The sequence below is a fragment of the Neopelma chrysocephalum genome, unplaced genomic scaffold (genome assembly GCF_003984885.1).
Source record: "Neopelma chrysocephalum unplaced genomic scaffold, ASM398488v2 Primary Assembly neopelma1_24, whole genome shotgun sequence".
Classification (NCBI taxonomy): domain Eukaryota; kingdom Metazoa; phylum Chordata; class Aves; order Passeriformes; family Pipridae; genus Neopelma; species Neopelma chrysocephalum.
In genome coordinates, this window is record NW_020897693.1 from 7,140,702 (window position 1) to 7,163,030 (window position 22,329).

General features: G+C 38.6%; 1 protein-coding gene across 1 annotated transcript; it reads right to left on the reverse strand.

The window, feature by feature from the left end:
- Positions 1–417: 417 nt before the first annotated feature.
- TSG101 (tumor susceptibility 101) lies at positions 418–21,701 on the reverse strand. The gene is made up of 10 exons (XM_027701726.1): positions 21,576–21,701; positions 18,123–18,207; positions 16,195–16,260; positions 15,440–15,603; positions 13,949–14,075; positions 10,986–11,052; positions 9,084–9,178; positions 3,292–3,494; positions 1,681–1,920; positions 418–755 (listed from the first exon to the last, which is right to left on the reverse strand). The coding sequence occupies exons 1-10, from the start codon at positions 21,615–21,617 to the stop codon at positions 666–668; spliced, it is 1,179 nt and encodes a 392-aa protein (XP_027557527.1). The 5' UTR covers positions 21,618–21,701; the 3' UTR covers positions 418–665.
- Between the last annotated feature and the right edge of the window lie 628 nt (positions 21,702–22,329).

Genomic DNA, 22,329 nt, shown 5'->3' on the forward strand with positions numbered 1-22,329 from the left:
GCTCAAGCAGCCAGAACCCATGTTCCTGTGGCACTCTGGTGTGTTCCTGGCTTGGCAGGGAGCACAACACCAAATGCAGCAGCAGCCTTCCTTCTGCCTAGTATTTTCAAGTGGAAAAATGCAATATACATAAGGTGTGCTCCACTAGGGCCAGAACCCGCTGGTAGAATAGGCAAATCAATATTTATCTGTTACTAAGCTCATTTAAGAAAAGTATCCTTGGATGTCAACATCTGTGTCAAACAACAGGCCCCTGAAATTCTGATTGTTCAGTTTTCAGTGGTTATAATAAACGTGGATTTGTCCAATTTGGGACAACTGAAACGTCTTCCCAATCTCAGAAATAAAGTGAAAGTATGGTTAAGCTGCCACTGCATAAGCCAGGCCCTGCTTGTAAAGAAAACTCATCATACACAGTTCTGTAGAGGAAGAAAATATGCAACAAGTTTTATTCAGCGTTAAGTCCACCAGCACAAAGAATACAGGAGATAGAAAGTGCATTAATAAAAGCTAGTCTTTACCAAAAAGAAAATATATTATTGATTCAAAATATCTTACACTTGAATGATGTAATAACTTATTCTGGGCACCTACTGATTAAGAGAAATATCAAGAAAATGGCTGCTTCATAAGGAAATCTAACTTCCCAGGTAAAGTCTGAGAATTCAGTAGAGATCACTGAGTCCAGCAGTCTTCCTTGCTTTCTGCATTAGTGCTCTCAGCTGGAACTGCTTGCGAGACAGGAGACGTACATGCTGCAAAAAGAAAGAGTAAGAGCAGCTGGCTATTGGGAAAGTTTTGATATAAACTTAATTATATTGCAATACAATTTTTCAGAGCCCAAAAGATTCCATGACCCAAACACGATGTTTTTTGGAAACACTAAATGCATTATTCTACCAAATGGCATTTTCTTGGCTTAAAATGACTGGCAGGTGGCTAACAAATACAATCACTACAGTATAAGTGGTACCTTTGGGGGAACCTCAATTGTCAGAAAAAGGAAGGACTGGTAACTCTTGCTAGCCAGTGTCCCTAGTACAGACTAATCTTTCCAGATCCAATGGCAACATTAGTTACTGACATACACATTTTGTGTTGTTTTATTCCACGTTAAAAAGTGGCTTTAATCTTTTCAAAATAACAACAGATCTATTTCCTGTGCTATCACCATGCACATAAGTTCAAAATAAAGGAAGGTTTTTAGATTAGACATTATGAGCTTTCAGCATTAAAGACGGCAAAGAAAGGGAGCAAACTGTCTAAGAAGGTCTCTGCTAGAGATGCAAAACTAGCTTGGGTTTTTTTGCTTTTTTCCTAGGATTCTAACACTTCACTGGCTGCCTCAGCAGAGGCATCCATAGACTGCAAGTGAAAAGCTGTCTGAATACTCCAATCACCCTTAAAGTTAGTTTCTCCAGCATTAGGATGCAAGCCCAGTGGAAAGATCACATTGACACTTGCATTGCCTAATGATAAATGACTTCATATCTATAATGCTTATAAAACTTATCTTAATTCCGAAATTACTTTCTAAAACTTATGCTTCAACATGTAAGTATTCATGTTCCTACACAATCCTCTTCAGTGAAGAAATCACAAACATTAATAAGCTGAACAAAAGAGTTCAAAGTAAATGCATTTAAAATGCACATCTTAAAAACATCTCAAGAAACCTACCTTTAAAAAGACATCCAAATCTATCACTCCACGTCTCAGTGCTTCCCCTAGGTAGAAGATGGTGTCTTCAATTGCATTTTCCTCTGCATATAAGTTCAGGATCTGCTTGTAAAGTGGTGCTGTAGGAATAATAACTTCATCTATGTCATTATTTTCTGACTGACTTTCCATTTTCTCTAAGGCAGAACTGAGCTCCTCATCCTTCTTTTTGAGAAGTTCAATGTTCTTGTCAACTTCAGCCTAAAAACAATTAAGATGTATATTTACTTCTTAGGTCTCGAGAGCTGAATGTCTTCTTGTGATACAATTGTCTAGATGAAAGATTTTTAGACATACCAGTTGATTCTTTACTTCTTTGCTTATCTCTGTTATGATTTTTACAAAAGAAAGAGCTATCAGTGTATATATTTCAGATTCTTTCCTTTTAAAAAATTAACATCTGGTTTAGATAATGTCAATCCATTACCAATTTATAACTGTAGAGAAGGCATGCTAGCAGTCTTTTAAGTATTTTCAAGTTGCCACATAAGGACAGATAACCATTTAAACTAGCTAAAGATAACAAAAGCAAAGCCAAAGTATTTTCTTTGGAATGCGTCTCCTGAAATAAGCTCTTATACAAGCTTGTTGAGCACGGATCAAACACTCATCTGTACTGACAGGACATAAAATGGGCTGGCTTTACCCACTAAAGGGAACTATAATTTACCTCCATCTGTGTGAGATGTACCTCCTTTTGCTACTATTGAATTTACCTCCTGATATTTTTCATGTCCCACTGGAACAGACTGTACACCACTGTGCTTCTCCTCATATCACTCAAAACCATGCACACTATGACCATATTCCACTCTTTCTGTCCCCCACTGTCTTTTTTCCAGACTTTAGTCCTACCACACTTAGTCATGTTCTATATGGAAGCTGTCTGATACTGCTGGATCATCCTTCTTGCCTTTGCATCAAACATCTCCAGTTCTATTATGTCCTTCCTTCCAATATAGGAAAGACTGGAACTACACTCTACATTTAAAGTAGGCACATCACAGATTCACATGGTGACATAATGGTATCCTCTGTTCTCTAGTCCTGATTACTAATTTCTAAGTATTTTTAACCATATCTGAACACTGAGCTCGTTTCAGAAACTGTTCATCAATCCCAAAATCTTACTCCCAAGCACCAGTGCAAGGAGCAGATGGACTAAGCAGAAGATGCCTTAATGAAAAACCGCAGGAATTTCTGAGCGTACTGTGAGTAAGAGAGAGTCCTCTGGGAAAGGAAAAGTCGTCAGGTTATACAAGAAGGCTGTGACCAAAATCAGCATTCTCTGCACTAAGACACAGACAGCTTTCAGGAAAGCTGGGGGAAAATTATACTATTCCTCTACTACTAAGCAGTGACATTTGCAATATACAAGCAGGACACTGCATCTTATGGTCACTGCTATTTCTGACTTGGTTCAGTCTGAGCACATGCGCCCCAACTGTGAAAGAAAAAACACGATGCACTGGAAACTTTGCTATTTCTATCACGCTCAATAATTAATTAATTACATGCTTCTGTTCACTACTAGGAACGCTCAGGTAGGAGCGGTGGTCCATCTCAGCTTACCACTTCTTGGTCTAGGCGCGTTACCATCTCTTCCAGTTTCTGGTGCCCTTTCTTCAGGTCCTCTTCTGTCCTTTTCAAGGCGTTGAGTTCAGCTTGTGCACGATCCATTTCTTCTTTCATCCGCCATCTCAGTTTGTCACTGACCGCCGAAATAAGGGAGGCTCGAATGGTGTCCTCACTGATGGTTCCATCTCTGCTGGGTCCTGCCAAGAAAATTTCACAGGCATAAGACTAACTGTGCTGCAGTGGCTTCAGTATAAAGCCAATTGGAATAAAAAGTGGCCAACTTGCTGTTGTACTTCAGCAATGTGAGACAGTAAAATAAACTGCTTTCCCTAACAATTTTCAGAAGCAGTGAAGAAACCACAGTGAGATAAAATACATTCAAAGAAACACAAGTAAATTTAAGAGTATACATCCATTCATTCAGTTTACTATTCCCACATCCAAAATCTTTCTTTAACTTAAAAATGGGCTGGCCATTTCCTCCAAAGTCTATAAATGTTATTAGTCTGAGTCCTTTTGAAGAAGAATAAGAATTAATGCATAGATGTATTCAACCACAATTAATATAACAGCTGGCTTGAGACAGTCAATTTGCCTATAGGTATTACTGTTTTGGTTTTTTGTTTGTTTTTTTTTCTTCAGGATTACCTGGCATGGTAAGGAGAGCTTTAAACTAGGAAAGACAGAGAGTGAGTTATAGAGACCACCCATGCAGCCCAAGTGGGGAAGGGAATGCAGCCCAGAAGGTGATTAAGAGTGATTATATCTTGCACCCCTCCTGGGAAACAGACATCCTTGAATACCTCACTGAAGGGCCTGTACACCAATATAGGCACTGTGGGAAACAAACAGGAGGATTTGGAGATCTGTGTGCAGTCGCAAGGTTTTGGTCCCACTGCGATTACAGAGACATGGTGGGATAGCCTGCATGATTGGAATGTTAATAGGAATGGCTACATACTTTTTAGGAAAGACAGGCCGGGAAGGCAAAGTGGTGGAGTTTTATGTAGGAGAATACATAGAATATATGCAGCTCTGTCTCTGGGAGGATGGTGAGTTGAGGGTTTACGGGTTAGGATTAAAGGGCAGACTAGGCAAGGGTGACATTATTGAGGAGGAAACAGATGAGGCCTTTTATAATCAACTGGAAGCAGCCTCTCAGTCCCAGGCCTTGGTTCTCATGGAGAACTACAACCACCCTGACACCTGCTGGAGGGACAACACAGCTGGGCACAACAGTCCAGGAGGCTCCTGGAAAGCGCTGGCGATAACTTTCTGATACAGAGGAAAGGTGTGCTGGGACCTTATTTAACTAACAAGGAAGGTCTGGTTGGAGATGTGAAGGTTGGGGCAGCCTCAGCTACATCGACCATGACGACAGAGTTCTCCTGCAAGGAGATAGCAAGGCAATGAATAAGATCACAACCTTGAACTTCAGGAGAGCAAACTGGCCTCTTCAGGCAGCCTCTTGGAAGAATTCCATTGGAATGTAAGCTAGAGGAAACAGGGGCCCAAGAGAGCTGGGGAATATTCAAGGATCACTTCCTCCAGGTTCAAGAACAGTGCACCTCTATGGGTAAGAAAGTGAGCAAATGGGGCAGGAGAACTGAATATCGCTTTTGCAAATCAGCCTTTCAAGGATAATTTCAAGAGTCTGTCACTAACACCTTTTTAAACAGAAGGGTAAGTGCTTTGTGCCTGTCACAGAAAGTGCCATGTATCTGCAGACCAGGAAACTCAGAGTGCTCTAGAGAATGTAAAGTGGTTACTGGTGCTATTTATCACAAACCACATCAATCATTCCTCTGTGGGGAAAACAGGAGCAGCAGCTTTTGTGCCTAAACTTTACAACCCTTATGAGTGAAATGCAGAGAGGTCTGAAGCTCTATAAATGCAAAAAAAACCTGCAAAAGGAATTTTTACCAGAGTGTCTTCTTATACAGAGACACAGCTATCAAACCCCTGAAACTGTTACAGCATTATGTACATCATGTTTCCCTGGACCCAAGGTTTCAAAAAATTACAAAGTGAAAAAATATTCATCACGGCTCCCATGAATCTTGTATAGTTGAAGGCAAAAATCTTCAGCGTATCTTTTGGTTTTCTTCCCAGAAGTTCAGAAAAGTGTCTCAAGTCAGCTGAAATCCAATAAACCTCTTCACCTTTCTTAATAATCACAGGCCTTCAGAAAAAGGCAAAAGCAAATAAGCAACACAAAGCATACATTAGTTTTGCCATTTAGACAAAATAGTTCAAAGACTGGCATTTTTAGAGTAAATTGCACTAAGGTAACCAGTGATAAATATATTTTTTAATATGTTATTGACAGTACTCTAACTGAACTACTATTAGCCAGAAATAAGATTACAATAATTTCACTAGTTATTCAAGAAAAAGGTAGGATCTTCAGTGACAGTGTTCTTGGGGTAGGCTGGATATCTTCCTGAGAATCAGCAACAATCCAGAACAGTTTAAAAATCTTAACTCTGCCTTTAGAAAACAGTATCTGAATGGAAAGATTAATAATTTGCTGCTAAGGTATCAACATAGCATAAAAAAATTTGTTATTTGGAGTGTCTTGGCATTGTTATACTAACAAATGCAAACTGCTGTTGACAGGACTACACATCTTTGTATCCTTAAAACATCCTAAGGATTTTTTGGACTTCTCCTAACAAAACAAGACTGCATAAATTTGTATCTCTTCCCTTACTCTTTTTACTCTGCTCCTGTCCACAAAACCTACACCAAGCCAGATACGTGGAAAAATAAAGCTATGCAAATAAATGACAGGAACTATGGGAAGATGCACATCATGCTTACTAATCCACCAAAGCCTTCTAAAATTAAGAACACATACAGATTTTGATCAGTACTAACATGAGCACTTTACTTACATACAAGTTGCACCAGAATATGTGCAATTTTTTAAAAAAACAAGCTAATTACTACTGAAAAATAAAGAGATTGAATTATTAATCAAATGGTGCAAAGATAGCCTCAGGAAAATATGAATGTCCCAACACTTGATCTGATTTACCAGTCAACAAGGTAATTTGCAATATTTGGTTAACTATTAGAACCAGCAATAGAAGTTGTCAAACAGCACCATATACACAAACCCACAAATTCACCAATGCTGCTTCGTATGAGAAGGAGAAAAAACAGCACTTTCTACATTGAGAAGTAAAACCTAGACCAAGTCAGTGAAACTATCTAGGACAAGGAGTTCAGGACTTCCTGTTTCAGGCAGACAATTGTGCCAAGTCAAAAAGGCCTGATTTCCCTTCAAAAACAACATCAGCATGATTTCAGTTATTTACTTTACATAGTGAATTATTCTCTAACACAAAGTCAGAATCTGCCAGAACCAACATCAATAGAACTGATGTTTACATTCTTTCTCCCTGATATCCCTCACTCAGGGAGACTTTATACAAGGCTCACTTTAACAGTAAAGCAGGACAGAAAAAATAAAATCACAATACACCCAACACAATGAAAGTTCACACAGAAATGCCAACAGATAGGAAAGAGGATTTTTGAACATGTAAAGCATTATATTATACAACTCAAGTAGATTTTATGTATCTTCTTAAAGAGCATGAACCCATAGCATTTTCTGTCACTGCCATAATTAGCTCAGCCTGGGGAAGATTTTATGGCACATGGTCAATAAATCCACAGAGCACTTGAGACCTTTACCCTTTACCAGGCAGAGTCTGGTTTCAGAAGTAACCTTACAGAATCATTGCAGTAGGAACTGCATCAGAAAGGTAATTAATGGCAGATGATTGAACAGAAAGAAAACGCCTGAAGGACTATTTGAAAAACCAGCAATTACTAAAAACTTAAGTTACTCTGAAGGAGCATTTTCATTCAACTCAAACTAAGCTCACTATAGGAAACACCACCACCACCTGCCCACAAAACTCTGATGCTGTAGCACCTGATATGCTCCTAAATAAACTATCACAGTAAACCACAGACAAATAAACAAACTCTACAGGAAATAAACATTTTCAGTTGAAAGGAAAAAAATTACTGTATTGTCAAAAAAACCCAACAAAATACACACACCAACAAAAACCACCCACAGTACTGTAAATATAACGGATGATTAAAGAGACATGTTTACATTTCATTTGGCACAAGAGATAAACCGGGTATAACAGATGTAGGACTTTTACCAAGCTGCATCAAACAAATCAGTCTAATGTAAAATTGCCACTACAAAACCTGGCATTACAACATGGTCTCAGATGATCTAACTCAGGACTTGAAGAGCCTTTTATCTCTGGCAGATATTCCACCTCTGTTCCTCTTCAGTGGGGATGAAAACGAGGGAAAGAAATGAAACAGAACATATCTACATTTTAAATTAACTCTCTACTATATAAAAGCAAAACTGGATTTGTTTGAGAAAGACAGTGCAGACAGCCAGTGCTCCCTGGAAAGGTTACCAGCTCCCTACACGAGAGCAGTGGAGACCATTCATTCTTCCAGGATCCAACTGCAGCCCCCCAAAACTGAGCACTGTTTGAGGCACTTGAGTGGGACAGCAGCTCTCCTGCAGTGTGCGTGGCAGACACACATCACCTCAGAGTGCAGGGGACCACTGAGGCAGCCAAGAAGTTTCAAGAAAGACTTTTTTAATTCAGAAGGCTGTAAGAACTTGGACACAAAGGATGGGATCAGGCACAAAGAGAATACAACACACAAGCTACTGTTGTTTCCAAATCCTGTAATAAAAGAACTCCTCAAATATTTTATTAAGAATAAAGCATTTTTCTTCTCTTGCCAAGCCGTGAACTCGCTTTGTATCCATGTACGTGAAGGAAAATCTCAAAATACAGGGAGTTCTGGAGAGAAGAGGCATTATATGATTCTAACCCAGGCTATTCTATAAATAACTGGGAGGTGTCACGTATTAAATGAAGAAGCTATGGATGCACTTTTAAATTATGGTGCAAAATAGACTACAATGGACTGATAATGTGAATGACGTCACAAGAGAGTCTACATCATCAGCATTTAACTGTGCCAAAAGGATTATCAACCAACGGCAAAGTTACTGTACCAACTTCCTACTTAACTAGATGATATTTAGCACTGATTCCCAGCCTCCTACACACACACTAAAAGTGAGGTTCAGAATGGACACAAAGCTTGTATTTTGTCAGCAAAGGGCTACAGAGCAGCAGACAGGGAAAAGACACAAGTCAGTACCCTAGATCCTGCTGCTGAAGGGAAGAAAGGAGGAAATGACAAGTAGGGACCAATAAGAATCAACAGGGAAGAGGTTGGAGAAGAAACTCAGTTAAAAGGAAGCTCATTCCAAATGCACTGGAAACCTCTGCTTTAGACAGCTACTACTTTTGGAGTAAAAAAAGTATAAATAAAGAGTAAATAAAGCAAGTCCAGGAGATGTTTAAATGATGACAAAAGTCTTTTTCTACCACAAACAGAGCAATGCAGGCAATCAAAAGTCACCACCAGTTAAAGGGTGAGAAAAAAATATGTAGTTACATCCCGTGTTCTTCAAAATATTCAAAGAGCACACACAATGTATTGCACCAACCCAAGAATTTATCAAATTCCTGAGTGAATAAAATACAAGAAACAAGACATCTGATGTATTTTATTCTTCCTTTGAATAACTTTCTTAATTAAACATTAATACTTTGGAAGCTCAGAATAAGAACAACACATTCCCTTTCCATTTTATTTCTTTACATATCAGTTACAGAGGGAAGCTTCAGAGAAATCCTTTCCAAGGTACTCACCAACAGTGGTCACAGGAGGTGGAGAAGGGTAGTATTGAACACTAGTGGTTGCTGGAAATGGAACACCACCTGGATAAGGATAGCTTGAGAAGCCACTTTGACAAAGAAAGATATGCTAATGTTATGTAACTATTTGGAAAACATCATCCACGTATATTATCTTTATGTCACCACATTAAACAGTTCTCTATATAAAAAATGTTTAAATTGCAGATCAAGTTATACTTTTTCTCTTTTTCAGTTCACTTTTTCAGAAGCTAAGACATCTTTCACAATTTATATTTCTGATATGATTTCAGATACCATTTAATCTGAAACTTTATCTAGTTATTGCCTTTACATTATTACAAATTACAAATTCTGTTCAATTTCTTAATCTTGCTACACAAAACCCCACAAGTGTTCACAAGAAATTATTCTAGCTACAAACCCACAAACAGTAATCCCAATTTAATAATTTTTAATAAGAATAGTTAACACGATGACTGCTGAGCTGCTAAACCTAAAAATAAACATAAAAATGTGGTTCCGAGTATGGTTGTGAGGTGAAACAAAACTCCTCCAGAAATTCTCAGCCCTGCTCTGAAGGATATAGAAAAGCAAAAGTATTAACTTGTTCACTGAAACAATTGTGAGATGGCATACAACATGACAGTTCAGAACACCTTTCTAAAATACATTTACTATCAACTGAAACAAGGACTCAAAGTAGTCAGTGCTAGACTGACAAACACCTGCATGCAGCAGAGTATCAAATGTAGATATAAGTAAACAAAATGGTCCAAGAAAACATGTAAAATATAGAATAAGCATATTCTGTCTCTCTCCAGGTAACTGCAAACTTAATAGGTCTTAAAACCTTTCTGTTCATTCATAAATTATTTTAACATTAGTTCTTCTATTAATCATTTTTGCACAAACATTAAGAGCACTTTAAATAAATGTATTTAGGAGGAAAAAAACATGCCATAAAACCTTATAAAAATCCCTACTTTTTGCCTCTTAAAACATAACACTTCCCCTTTCCAATCCTTACTGGGGTTTAAGAGTTTTATTTAAAAAAACACCAAAAAACAACAACAACAAAAAACCCAAACAAACAAACAAAAAAACCCCCCAAACCAAACCAAACCAAAACACCAAAAAAACCCTGATATACTACAACAACTCTTCAACTCTTCATATGCTCCTAACACAAATTCAGGACATAACGATATTAATAACAAAACAATTAATTATGATGTAAAAAACGTAGGTACACACTAGGAGGCAGTAATCTTAACATCTTGCTATTTACTAAGACAGAACTGGAAGTTTTCTGGAAAAGCTTTATTCCAAACTATTATATAACACACTTAAGAGGACAAAAATCTTGGTTTACACTAATAAAAAGCTTTTAAAGTAATTTTGTGTCCTTCAAATTTGCTTAGAGTGCCCTGAATTCAGCCTGCATTTATGCTGGAGTCAAGGTTTGTATTAACCCAGCAATGTTTTGGTCAATTTTTGAGTTGCTAATTACCCAAAACAAGATTAACAATGCTAAGAAAACCCCCCAACTTGTAGAGGTTCATTTCTTTCTATGTCATGTAAACATATCAACATTATAAAAACTAATCCAATATAAAACTGAAGCAAGATAACAGCTGGGAGTTAGGTAATAATTTCCAAAATGTATTTATCACCTGAGTATATTGTATTGGAAACAACACCAAGAAAGCTAAACTTTTCTCCAACTTTATTTTGGCTATTGACAAAAATTCAGCCTTTACTTTTAAAAAAACCCTACTAACATGAAAAATTATACAACCAATATGTCATAGGAAAATATAACTAAGACTAGATACTATTCACTGAAACTCTCTACCTTGTAAATGGTTGATGTTGGTTTAAAGGGATTATTACCTTGGGTTTGGAGTGTTTGGTGCTGGATAGGGAGATATTCCACCTGGAATTCCTGGCACATAGGAAGCTAAATAAAACAAAGATTTTGCATATTTTTACATTTCAGAAGTTTAATACATACCCTGATATATCAAGCTGCAGTAAGATGCTTTTCAGAATTTATTGAACGATGAATTCAATACAACATAGTGAAAAAGGAGTAAAGAGAAGTCATTCAGTGGCCAAATTCCCTCAAAAACACACACCCTGCATCCTCCTAACACCACCCCTTTTCACAACAATCCCAGGTGTTTCCCTTGCTGCTCTCATGGAGCTCAGCAAGAGGCAAACGTGCAGATGTTTGGTATGTCCACTGACCAAGGCAGCTGCTCCCTCTCTAAACACAAAAAGGACTAAACTGCAGCAGACCTTCCCACCATGCACTGACCAGTTAGAATTTCATTTGTGTAACTAAGCACATTTTAACAAAACAGAGGCAAATTTTGCATTTCCGAAAGTTCTATCTGTACCTATCAACTGTGGTTAAAGTATTTTCAAGAGCATTTTGTTTGGAGGGAGACTGTGAGAACCGTAACTGAATTCAATTAGACATTCCTTAGAACAACTAGCTAGGACACCTCTCACTGTGTTATTTCCCAGAATCACAGAATTGTTAGGGTTGGAAGGGACCTCTGGAGATCATCCAGTCCAACCCCTCTGCCAAGGTCGCCTACAACAGGTGACACAGGAACATGTACAGGTGGGTTTTAAATGTCTCCAGAGAGGGAGACTCCATGGCCTCTCTGAACAGCCTGTTCCGATGCTCTGCCACCCTCAGTGTAAGCGAGTTCTTCCTTATACATAAATATAACCTTATTGCTGTATTGATTTTTTTCTTAATCATTACTTTAAACTAAGCACTGCATGGATAAAAATAGATATCGATTTTAAAAATGCACAAGAAGTTGGTGTACCAAGTAACATGTGAATACAAAAAAAAAAAGAATCTCCAGCCAGGGAACTTAAAAAAAAAAAAATCATGGTATTAAAGATGACACCTGAGGAGCTTTATTATATAATAGCTGAAAAAATAAAATGACCTTTCTAATGTAGCCAGTGTTCTTTACTCACTAAATAATGAGTACATAATTTGAGTACTTCACAGTAGCTGGATTTCAAAACAGTTGATTAACTGTTCAACAATCCAGTTAACCGCGTTCTTACCCAGCAATTTCTGCTATTTAGAAGTTATACTTTAAAAATCAGTTATCAGCACATATAAATGTCCAAGGCTTTAATAGTCTTCGCAATTTTAAGTTTCTTCTTGAAAAGCTGACAAAAATTATGTTTTGGACATATTTATTCCACACTTCTAGCAATTTTAGGAATATTACATCAAATAGCTTTTTTTTTTTAAGAGCCAAACTATTTTCACCCTTGAATGCTTTCAAATGATTACAGTTTTTGTAAAAGGGCTTAATTTCTTCTTACACAATGTCTGTAGAACTTGAAAAAACCCAAATCTTAAATGTCTGTAAAATAAGGCAAGTCTGACTACACTCGGAAAATTAAGTAGCTATTAACAATTTAAAAGACCTGAAACATTTCCACTAAAATTACTTCAGCTACGAAGTAATTCATAGTATTTCAGCTCAATTCAATTCAAAACAGTAATTCAAAGTACTTCAGCTTTGAGTGACTACAAGAGTAATCAAGTGTGTTTCAATTGATGGTCTGTCCTTAAAGCACAAGTCACAGTCTCTACTAAAACTACACTTACACTGACACCCACTGTTCCTGGAAAATCAGGACAACACAATCACCCAGTGCTCTTACAGGCAGGCTAGCGCTGGACAAGCAAAAAAAGCTCGAAACACCTGCCTTTATCCAACTATTCCTAATGGCTCCATTTATGTTTGCTACCCCTTTTCTCACAGGTTAAGAGCCTAAGACCTTGTTAACAATGGTTTCTGCTGGAAATGGAAATGAATAGCACTTCAGCATTTCACACATAACACTATGATCAGGTAAAAGCCATATTTCAATACAAAAGTACACAGCCTTAAAAATACAGCAAAAATAAATAACCCCAAATACAGCTACTCTACCATTAAGCTAAAGTAGAACTCTTATAATATCATTAAAGAATCTCCAGCTAACCTGAACCCCCTCCCCTCCTGCCCCAGTCCTTGGCTTTAGTAGGTCTACTCTACTCAGTGCAGTCTCCTCTTGGGAAAATTTCTTGGATTTTCTGTTTCCTCCTTCCCCTTTTTGCCCCACCCACCTATCCCCAGTCTTTAAAATAAGATGCCTCCACAAGTTTAAATAAATACAAGATTTAAAAGGTCTTGAGAATTTTTGCGAGGAAATAAGAATGGGTACCAAGTCAGAGCACCAAGTCAACAGAGAAGAATAAAAAAAAAAAATCACAAGGTAGGTTTTTTTATCATATTCAGCCAGCATTTTTTAAGAATAAAAATAAACCTCACAAAGCAGGAGCATGGGCATAGCAAACACATGCAATAAGCATGCTTTTGCTTATGAAATCTATAGTCGCAGGAAACTTAACAGAGGGATGTGTATTATCAGAATAAATAAAATTAAAGTAACAGTTATCTGAATAATCTTTTGAAGGCTATCTCAGAATATTGACGGGATACTGCTTGTTTTGTGGAGCTTGGGCGGTGTTTGTGTGCGTTCTGGTTTTGTTTGGGTTTTTTTTTAATACAAACTTGGTTTTTCCCTTCCAAAACCCTAAAAAACACACACATTCTTTGACTCATAGGATCTTTTAGGTTGGAAAAGACCTTTAAGATCACCAAGTCCAACAAGGTCAAGTACAGCACAGATTAATTCATTAGCCAGCAATACACAAAGTCATTGTACTGTAAAATGCATAATTTGTTGAAAAACTATGCAGGATAACAACCACTGTGGAATATTAATATGATTATTTGCAGAAATTAGTAGTCACGAGCACTTACTAGTTGGAGGGCCTGTTGCCTGGTATGGTGGGTAGCTCGACGAAGCAGTGGGCCGAGAAAAGACTGGAGGTTCCTCTCCAAACACAACAATCATGACCTGAATCAGCTCTAGCAAGTCTGACTGGGGCTGTGAGGGATAGCAAATCACAAGTTGTTCATTTTTCTAACAGAGAGTTTAACTGACTAGAGCAACAACAGGATACCAACAGCCCTCAAAAGCATTCCTTTTATTGTGGGTTTAAATATTTTAAAAACACATATATCTATATATATGTACATATTTAACTGCCTTTCTGGATTTTTTTACAGATGCCAAACCCAGCCAGGCAGTATTCAAAACACTATGGCAAAATACAGCTTCAGCCACATCTACACCCAGAATAAATTGGGTAATACACAGTTCCCTATCAACTCCAGGACAATAAATGACTGAAGATGACTGTCCAATGGTGGATTATAATAATATTTTAAAAATTTAAATCCACTCTCCAACTTGAAAAAAGTGCAGATCACTAAGTTTTCAGACACTTCAATTTCATATACCATAGCTTATTCTCTGGTTCAGAATGTCTCAATGGAAAAAATATTCTAACCCACTAAGGAGTGGCAAAAACCTCCTCTAAATATAGCTAAACTAGGCTTTTCTGTTTATAACTACACTTAATATAGGCATGATTTCATTTTGCCAAAATAAGAACAAGCATCATGAATGTAGTACCAGATGAAATACCCCGTTTTCAAATTTTCTCAGCTCTATAATCCACTTACTTATTTTTACCAGCCTCCCAAACTGAAAGAATTACATATCCCCTGTACCTTGGATGATCCTCCTGCTAGTGGAAGATCTGTATCCTGATCTGGGCAGCTTTTTTCCACTATTATCATGCAAGTGCTGACCTACCACCCATCCTTAATAAATTTTTTCCTGTTCCCTTTTTATGAACTATGCGCCTTGTACCATTCTTCTAACCTTGTCAGCACAGTTTATCTTCTTTACAATTCCACATTTTGGTCACAACTTCTATGAGGCCCACACTGCTCAACGCCTCTATTCATTGGAAAAGCAAATGTAACCACATACTCGAGGCCCAAGGAATGACTACATGAAGTCCAAGTGCTTGTACAAGTCCATTTTAGTCACAGAGACTAAATTCAGCACAGAGATGTTTTAAGAGAATTTATCATTTCCCTTCTGTAAATATTCTTATCTCACAAGTCTTCACAACAGTGTTCTGCCACAGAAGGAAGCCTTTATGCAGCATTGTTTAATCAGACAAACTGCAACTAAAGATGCAACCACATTAAATTACAAGGACCCAGAATGAAACATCCTGAACTTTAAGATATTACAAATAATAAGCAGCTGTTTTCATTTTAAAAATGGTTTAAGATCTCAAATAAAAAGGATTATGTCTTTTGTTTAAAATGACTCAACTATCTCAAGGAATGCAGAACTCAGCAATTTGAGAATTTCAGGTTCCCTATACTTACATATTTCCACTCATGCAGATAAGGAAGGTATATCTTTCCATTTGCATCAACATGCTTCCCAGTTTTTATTGTCATAGAGCTAGTGGGTTTAACAAAACAAATTGGGGGGTTGAAAGGGTAGGTGTCCAGCAGCCACAGGCAAATTGGGATATTGTATGTGTTACCTAGAAAAGATATTTTGAAAGATTTTAAAAGTTATTCCAACTCTTCAACTGTCCTCTTGTATCCAGATTTATAAAAAAACTCCTAAACCCATCAAACTCAACTGCACAGTTAGAAGCTGAAGCCAAAATCTACTAATAACATTCAATGAATAGCTGACATTACGGCCACCAACTCAACATTTTCAGAACAATTTAACTGTGATCTACAACTGTCATTTGTAACTAATACATTATCTCATTTGTTCTAAAATGCAACATTACTAGAGCCTAGTCTGAATTATCATTAGCTGCAGCAATAAATAGTTTGCATTATTGCTCATTCAATTGACAAGCTTGAAAAATGTGCAGTGCTGAAAGAAAAAAGATGTTACAGAGCTGTACAAGACTGAAGAAGCAATGCTCAACATTCAAGCTTTATCCTGCAGCAAAAATAGAGAACAATTTCTTTAAAATATTTTGCTTTGGGCAATTAAAGAATTTCAGAAAAATAGTGATCACCGAAGCAGTGAAGTTGAACCAGGACAAATCTAAATAATTTTTCATGTAATTTGGGAAAATAAAGGGGTGATGATAATTATAATAAATGCATACCTCTGTAAGGCACAGGAATGGTTCCACTAAGGCTCATCAACTCCCTAGATGAACCATCGTTAAAAACTGAAAGGGAACAAACACACACATTTGCTGTTAATCTCTACTCAGGTTATACCTCTTATATTTATTGGCATAAGTTTTCAAAGTTACATACATATAAACTCAGCTTGAAAGGTTCTGCTCTTACACATTTATGGACTAGCAAATGACTGTCTACAGTCAGGCACCTTCTTATGAATAACACATTTCTGAGAAATGAATGACTAATTATTGTCAAACTACCTTCACTGCAAATAAAACTGTTTCCTCATTCAGAGAGCAAGTAAAACATGTTGGAACCTCACAAACTGCAAATCATGCAAATTGCTGCAAAGATAATCTGAACTCAAACTTAATTTTAGAAAACAGCTGTCATCTGAGGATTGTAAAGAATTTCTTATGCTTTCACCAAACAAACAGATCAGCAAGAGTACTGAAAATTACTGGGCCACAGGCATTTATTACAGAGTCAGTAAAGGTAATTTAACCAAACAATAACACATTGAAGAGGAAAAAATGAGTAGCACTTGACTGACTGCCAAATCTGTTTTAGTTCACAAACCACACAAGAACCCTGACCTACATTTACTGAGTTGCTGTATTTAGTTTTCTCATACTTTTAATCCAATACATTATTCTTGGCTGAATAAATCAGCTTCTGCTGAGAAAGCTTTTGTCTTCCTAATTTCACCTGAAAGTTTCTAGTCATACTTCAAACATAGCTTACTGTGTACAATTGTTGTGGTGCTAAAGTTGTGCAAAGGCTGGTAGGACACGTTGGGACTTAGATGGGGGCATATATTTCATTATTAATATCAAGTTGAAAATTATCTCAACGGCAATGCAACCACTTTCTTGTTGCTGATGTCACTGCCACAAATAATATGGATTATCTGTAAGTGATTCTGTGCTTAGCCTCTCCCAGGCAGCTTAGAAAGCATTAGGTAACACAAATGGCTACAGCTCAAAGCTATCTGGAATTCTGATCATCATCCTCAGACAAACTTGTGAAGCTATTCCAGCCACAGTCCTTTCCCTCTTGTTTTGTTTCTCCAGTCACTGTGTGAATTTTTATTTCTGTGACAGCTGCTGCCTTGCAGCTATTCAAGTTAGAACTAATATATCTTTTACTTGTCCATGCCCCTTCTTAATATTTCTGAATTCAAATTCACAATTTTAAAAACAGAAGGCTTTAAAATCTGTGGTGATGTATTGGTAACATAAAGTAACTCACAGAGGAGTCCCACAGCTGACAGTTAAAAAAGGTGATCATAAGGAGGTTGACCTCAGCAGCTATGCTGGCTCACTGTGTGCTGTGAAACCATGCCCTCATGGAGCTAACTCTAGACACCATCTTCACTTAACACATTTAAATTGAAATTTACTTAGAGCCTTTAAAATAGCTAACAAACAGTGACTGCCATCAGGAATTTACATTACAAAACCCTCATGACAATTTTCTATATTGACTATGTTTTCTGCATACTCTTACGGACTGCCACAATTATTTTTAATGAAGCATTTGCTCATTGATTTACAGTTCTTTCTAAACAGAATTCTAAAAATATCTTTATATGGCAGCACAGCTGAATTTGTAAGATACCAGCAAACTCAGGACACCAACAGATATGACATCACTCAGAGATTAAAAGCTAAGCTGTGAAAAATGCATCACTTCTTGGCATATTAGACAGACTAAGAAATACAGAAAGGTTACTTTAGAAAATAACTTTGTCTCTAAAGAAGTATTGATGTCAAAGACCAAAAAGAGAAACTTAAATTATGTTTTCTGATTTTAATCTCTTTTTCCCCCCATAAAAACTACCAAATCTACATCTAAACCATCAACAATTCAATAACAAAAATTTTCTCATGCAGTGACTAACCATATGAATCCATGACAGGTTTGAGGTCCTTGTATTGAGTAATAACACTGGTTGTCTCCTGTATAGTTAGGTCTCTATACTTATACTGAAAAACAAAAGAGATGGAAATTACTTCAGAGACTACACTTTCAGAGTAATTTAATTTTATTTTACCCAATAGACTGCATCTATGAGAGTTTACACTGATATATGGATATTCTTCTCCATTCTTAGTTTGGAATAAGAATTTATTTGGCCATTAACTGAACACTGTTACTGGTATTGCCATTATGAACTTGTCACTGTCATTATTGTATCTGTCATTATTAACTGGACACTGCCTATATAACTTACCAAACTTTAACGAAGTGTTAAGATGTTTTTAGTCTTAAATAATGGTCCATACATAAGTGATTTTGGAAAAGCTACTCCATTTTCTTTCATATTCTACCGTAAGCAGCAGGATCTGAGAGATACGTGTGTATTTTGAGAAAAAAGAAAAATAAGGCATCTCCAGAAAAATATAGTGATGTTTTGAACATTCCTGATAAAAACTTATCTAGGATCTGACTCTCATAGGTATCCTTCACAGCACTTTTCAAAGCAACACAGTATTTATCCATCATTGATTAGTATTTTCATGTATTTTATTGGCTAGAAAGCAGACATATCAAGGCACAATATTACCAGTAATAATACTGGTTTCATCCCCTTCCTTTTAGCAGGAGCAGGGAGTAGCTCAAAGCACAGATGACCCGTAAACCACAGATACACTGCAACAGAATGTACCAGTCTCAGAACTATAACCCCAAGACAGCAAAGGAGAAGCTCCTGGGCAACAAAAGGTTGGTTCACCACATGGTGCAGCTTTTTAGCCTTGTGGCCATTTCTCCCGATAAATACTATTAAAAAGAAAAGCCAGCAATGTGGTCCCTGGACAATGTTTTCACTGTAACACAATTTAAAAAAACCTGCAATCTTCAGATGTCTTAAGGAACACAGACATCCCTTCGGGAAGACAAAGGGCCCAGCACAATGAAATGTCTGATATCCAAAGCTCTCAAATGTTAACAACATCTGAACAAATTAATTCAGACATTATCCAAGAGCAAACTGTGGTGCCACAGCTAAAGGTCACCTTGCCTCTGACAAACATTCATGAGTTGTGAAGCTCAGAAATTAACTCTTCTTCCTGTTACCTACAGAGACTGACAGGGATGCTCCTCCTGGGTATGACCACTTGTATTTACTGAGCAGAGTTGAAGGCACCATGCCGCTTCCTATAATGCCACCTCAGCCTGCAGAGTGATGCTGTGGTGAACCTTGGGTGACTTATCTGCCTAAAATGACCAGGGACAAAACAGCCACACGGTCTCTCTGCAAGATGCTGGTCTGTGGGAGAGAAAGCAACCCTTCCAGTAGGGATGCCTGTATGTGCAGGGAGGCACCAGCACGGAGACCAATCGACCCCTGGATGCTGATTTGATGGGAGGGTGGCAACAAAGCATCTCAGCCTCCTTTGGGAAGTGGGTGCAGGATTGGGAGCATGCAGGAGGGGCTTGACAGAAGAAAGACAACTTTGCTTGCATTTGAGTACATTCCTCCCTCCTTCCCTAACGCCTGGCAGAAGGGAGAACAGGCATTGCTGGAACATGGGGATATAGCTGCAAGAAGATTGGCATAATCACTATTAAAAGAGAACTGGCTTCCACTAACAGAAGCTCCTAACAAGCACAAGGATCCAATAGAATCACACAATGGTTTGGGTTGGAAGGGACATTAAAGACCACCTTGTTCCAACCCTCTGCCATGGGCAGGGGCACCTTCCACTAGACCAGGTTGCTCACAGCTCCATCCAACCTGGCCTTGAACACTTTTGGGGATGGGGCATCCGCAATTTTTTGGACAATCTGTTCCAGTGCCTCACCAGCCTCACAGTAAAGAAGAATGCAAAGCCAGGAATTAACTCCACTTTTGGCACAAGAGTCTCAAGTCATTTGAGTCAAGAAATCAATAAAACAACGCCTGCCTGCTCAGCAGGCACACTGGGAGTCTGGTACACAGTGGCTGATAAAACCCAAATTTGTCTGTTTGGGGTGCTTTCAGAAATTAGGCCCAATACCTGAACATTAAATAAGTATTTTCACATGTCTGTTAAAACTAAGAAAAGTAATATTGTTGCAAATAGTTTTTACACAGAGAGTGATGAATCATGAGTAGAGAGACACTTGTAAGATTTCAGCTACTGCAACAAGCAAAATTAAGTGCTACATGAGCTGTTAATTCCCATACTTAGATCCATTTCCAAGAAATGTCAAAATCTTTTTGGAAAATAGTCATTACTACAAAGGTGACTAAAACTGATTAATTTGAATTCCTAATTTCTAGAATTTTTTTTCCTCCTCCACTCTGAGATGGTAAATGCATCCCCCTCGTTTTACATATGAGGTAACAGATCACAGAAGGACGAAGCTTTTCAAGATCACACAGCAGGTAAATACCTGAAGGTAAATTAAGTGCTTACATTTACCAAAACTAGGGGTCTTCTGTTATCTCACACACTGAACTATATAATATGGGAAATATCACTGAACTTTTCTCTGTAGAACAGGAAGTGTAATTATTTTAGAAAAATAAATATAAGGCAGTGAAACACCATCTTCATTGTTCATCAGCTATCAAGTACATATCACTTTGAACTGACCTACAGAAAGTTAGATGGGAGTATAAAATGGGCAAGTGTGGGGAAATGAGGACATTGGACTAATTTAGAAAAGACAAGTATATACAAATACATACACGATGTCACTTGCTGACACTGACTAAGTATTCAACACTCAGTTTCAAGCTGAAAAAAAGAATCTGCTTATGAATCCATGCAGGTGAAAGACCCTTTAATAACGTTTCTTCTGTTTTGATCAGATTCTCAACTGCTGTATTTGATTCTAAAACTGTGCAAATAAAATGATTAAATGTTGCTAAAAAATTCCCCCAAACAAACCCATAACCTCCCCCTAAATATTCAGCCTTAGGGGATTTCATTTCAACCCATAACTCCCCGTGTGTTCAGCCTTCGGGGTTTTCATTTCAGGCTGCTGGACAAAGCCCAGTGTTCACCTGAAGAGCGGCACACGTGGCTCTGTATGATTCATGATGTGATTAATGATTTGCCTTCCAAGAGCTGTTCTCGCTTCCTTGAACACCGGCGATAACAAAACCCACCCATCCCAGGGAACGATGCTGACCCTGCCTTCCCCCTCCATGAGTGAGCACCAGTGACACTGCACAGCCCCACGGCCCACACCGTGCTCCGACCCCCGACGGCGCCTGGCAGTGTCCCAGCCCAGCACCGCAGTCTCGCAGGGCTATTCTGGCGTCGGCGCGCCATTCCTCCCTTAACTCCATCCACAGTCTCCCGGCGCCTGGGCCCCGCTCCCCCCCCATCTCGCCGAGCCCGCCCGGCCGCGGCAGCACCTTGGTGAGCATCTTCTTGAGCTGGCTCTCGGACACCGCCATGGCGGCCGCCCCTCTGCCGGTGCCGCTCCCGGTGCCGCCTGCCCGACCCTACATAAACACAGGAAGCGGCCGCGCGCCCGCTTCCGGCAGCGGCGCCGCTTCCGCGCGTCACGGGGCGGGCGCGGGGCGGCCCCGCCTCCGGTGCCACAGGTACGGGACGGGGCGCCCGGGCGGCTCTTGGCAGTGCAGTTTATTGGTAAAAAGCCTTTCTGGGAGTTAATTTCCCCCTCCCGATAAAGCCAAGTGCCACTTCCCACCGCGCCGAATGAGCTGCGGTTCTTTGGTTCTTGTTCAAGGAACGCGACACAAACACAAGATCGGGAGCATTAATGTACGAAACATACCTGTGAGAGTTGGCAGCTTAAGATATATAAAACAACACCTTGACTATTCGCATGAAAAGAAATGCTTAACAGATGAGAAGCGACACCTTGAAGAACAATGCAAAACCTTAATTTCATAGTGTTTTTTTTTCCAAAGTAAGTGGGAAACAACCCAGATGAAGGACCACCGCCTCCCTAAGATCCTGCTTTATGGTGAACTTGCCACCGGCTGCCGCAAGAGAGGAGCCCCGAAGAAAAGATACAAGGACTCCCTGAAGCAACAACTCAGCCTCGGGCATATTGATCACCATAACTGGTCTACTCTGGCCTCCAATCGGGAGGCATGGAGACACACCATTTATAATGCTGCTGATGCCTTTGAGAAAGCA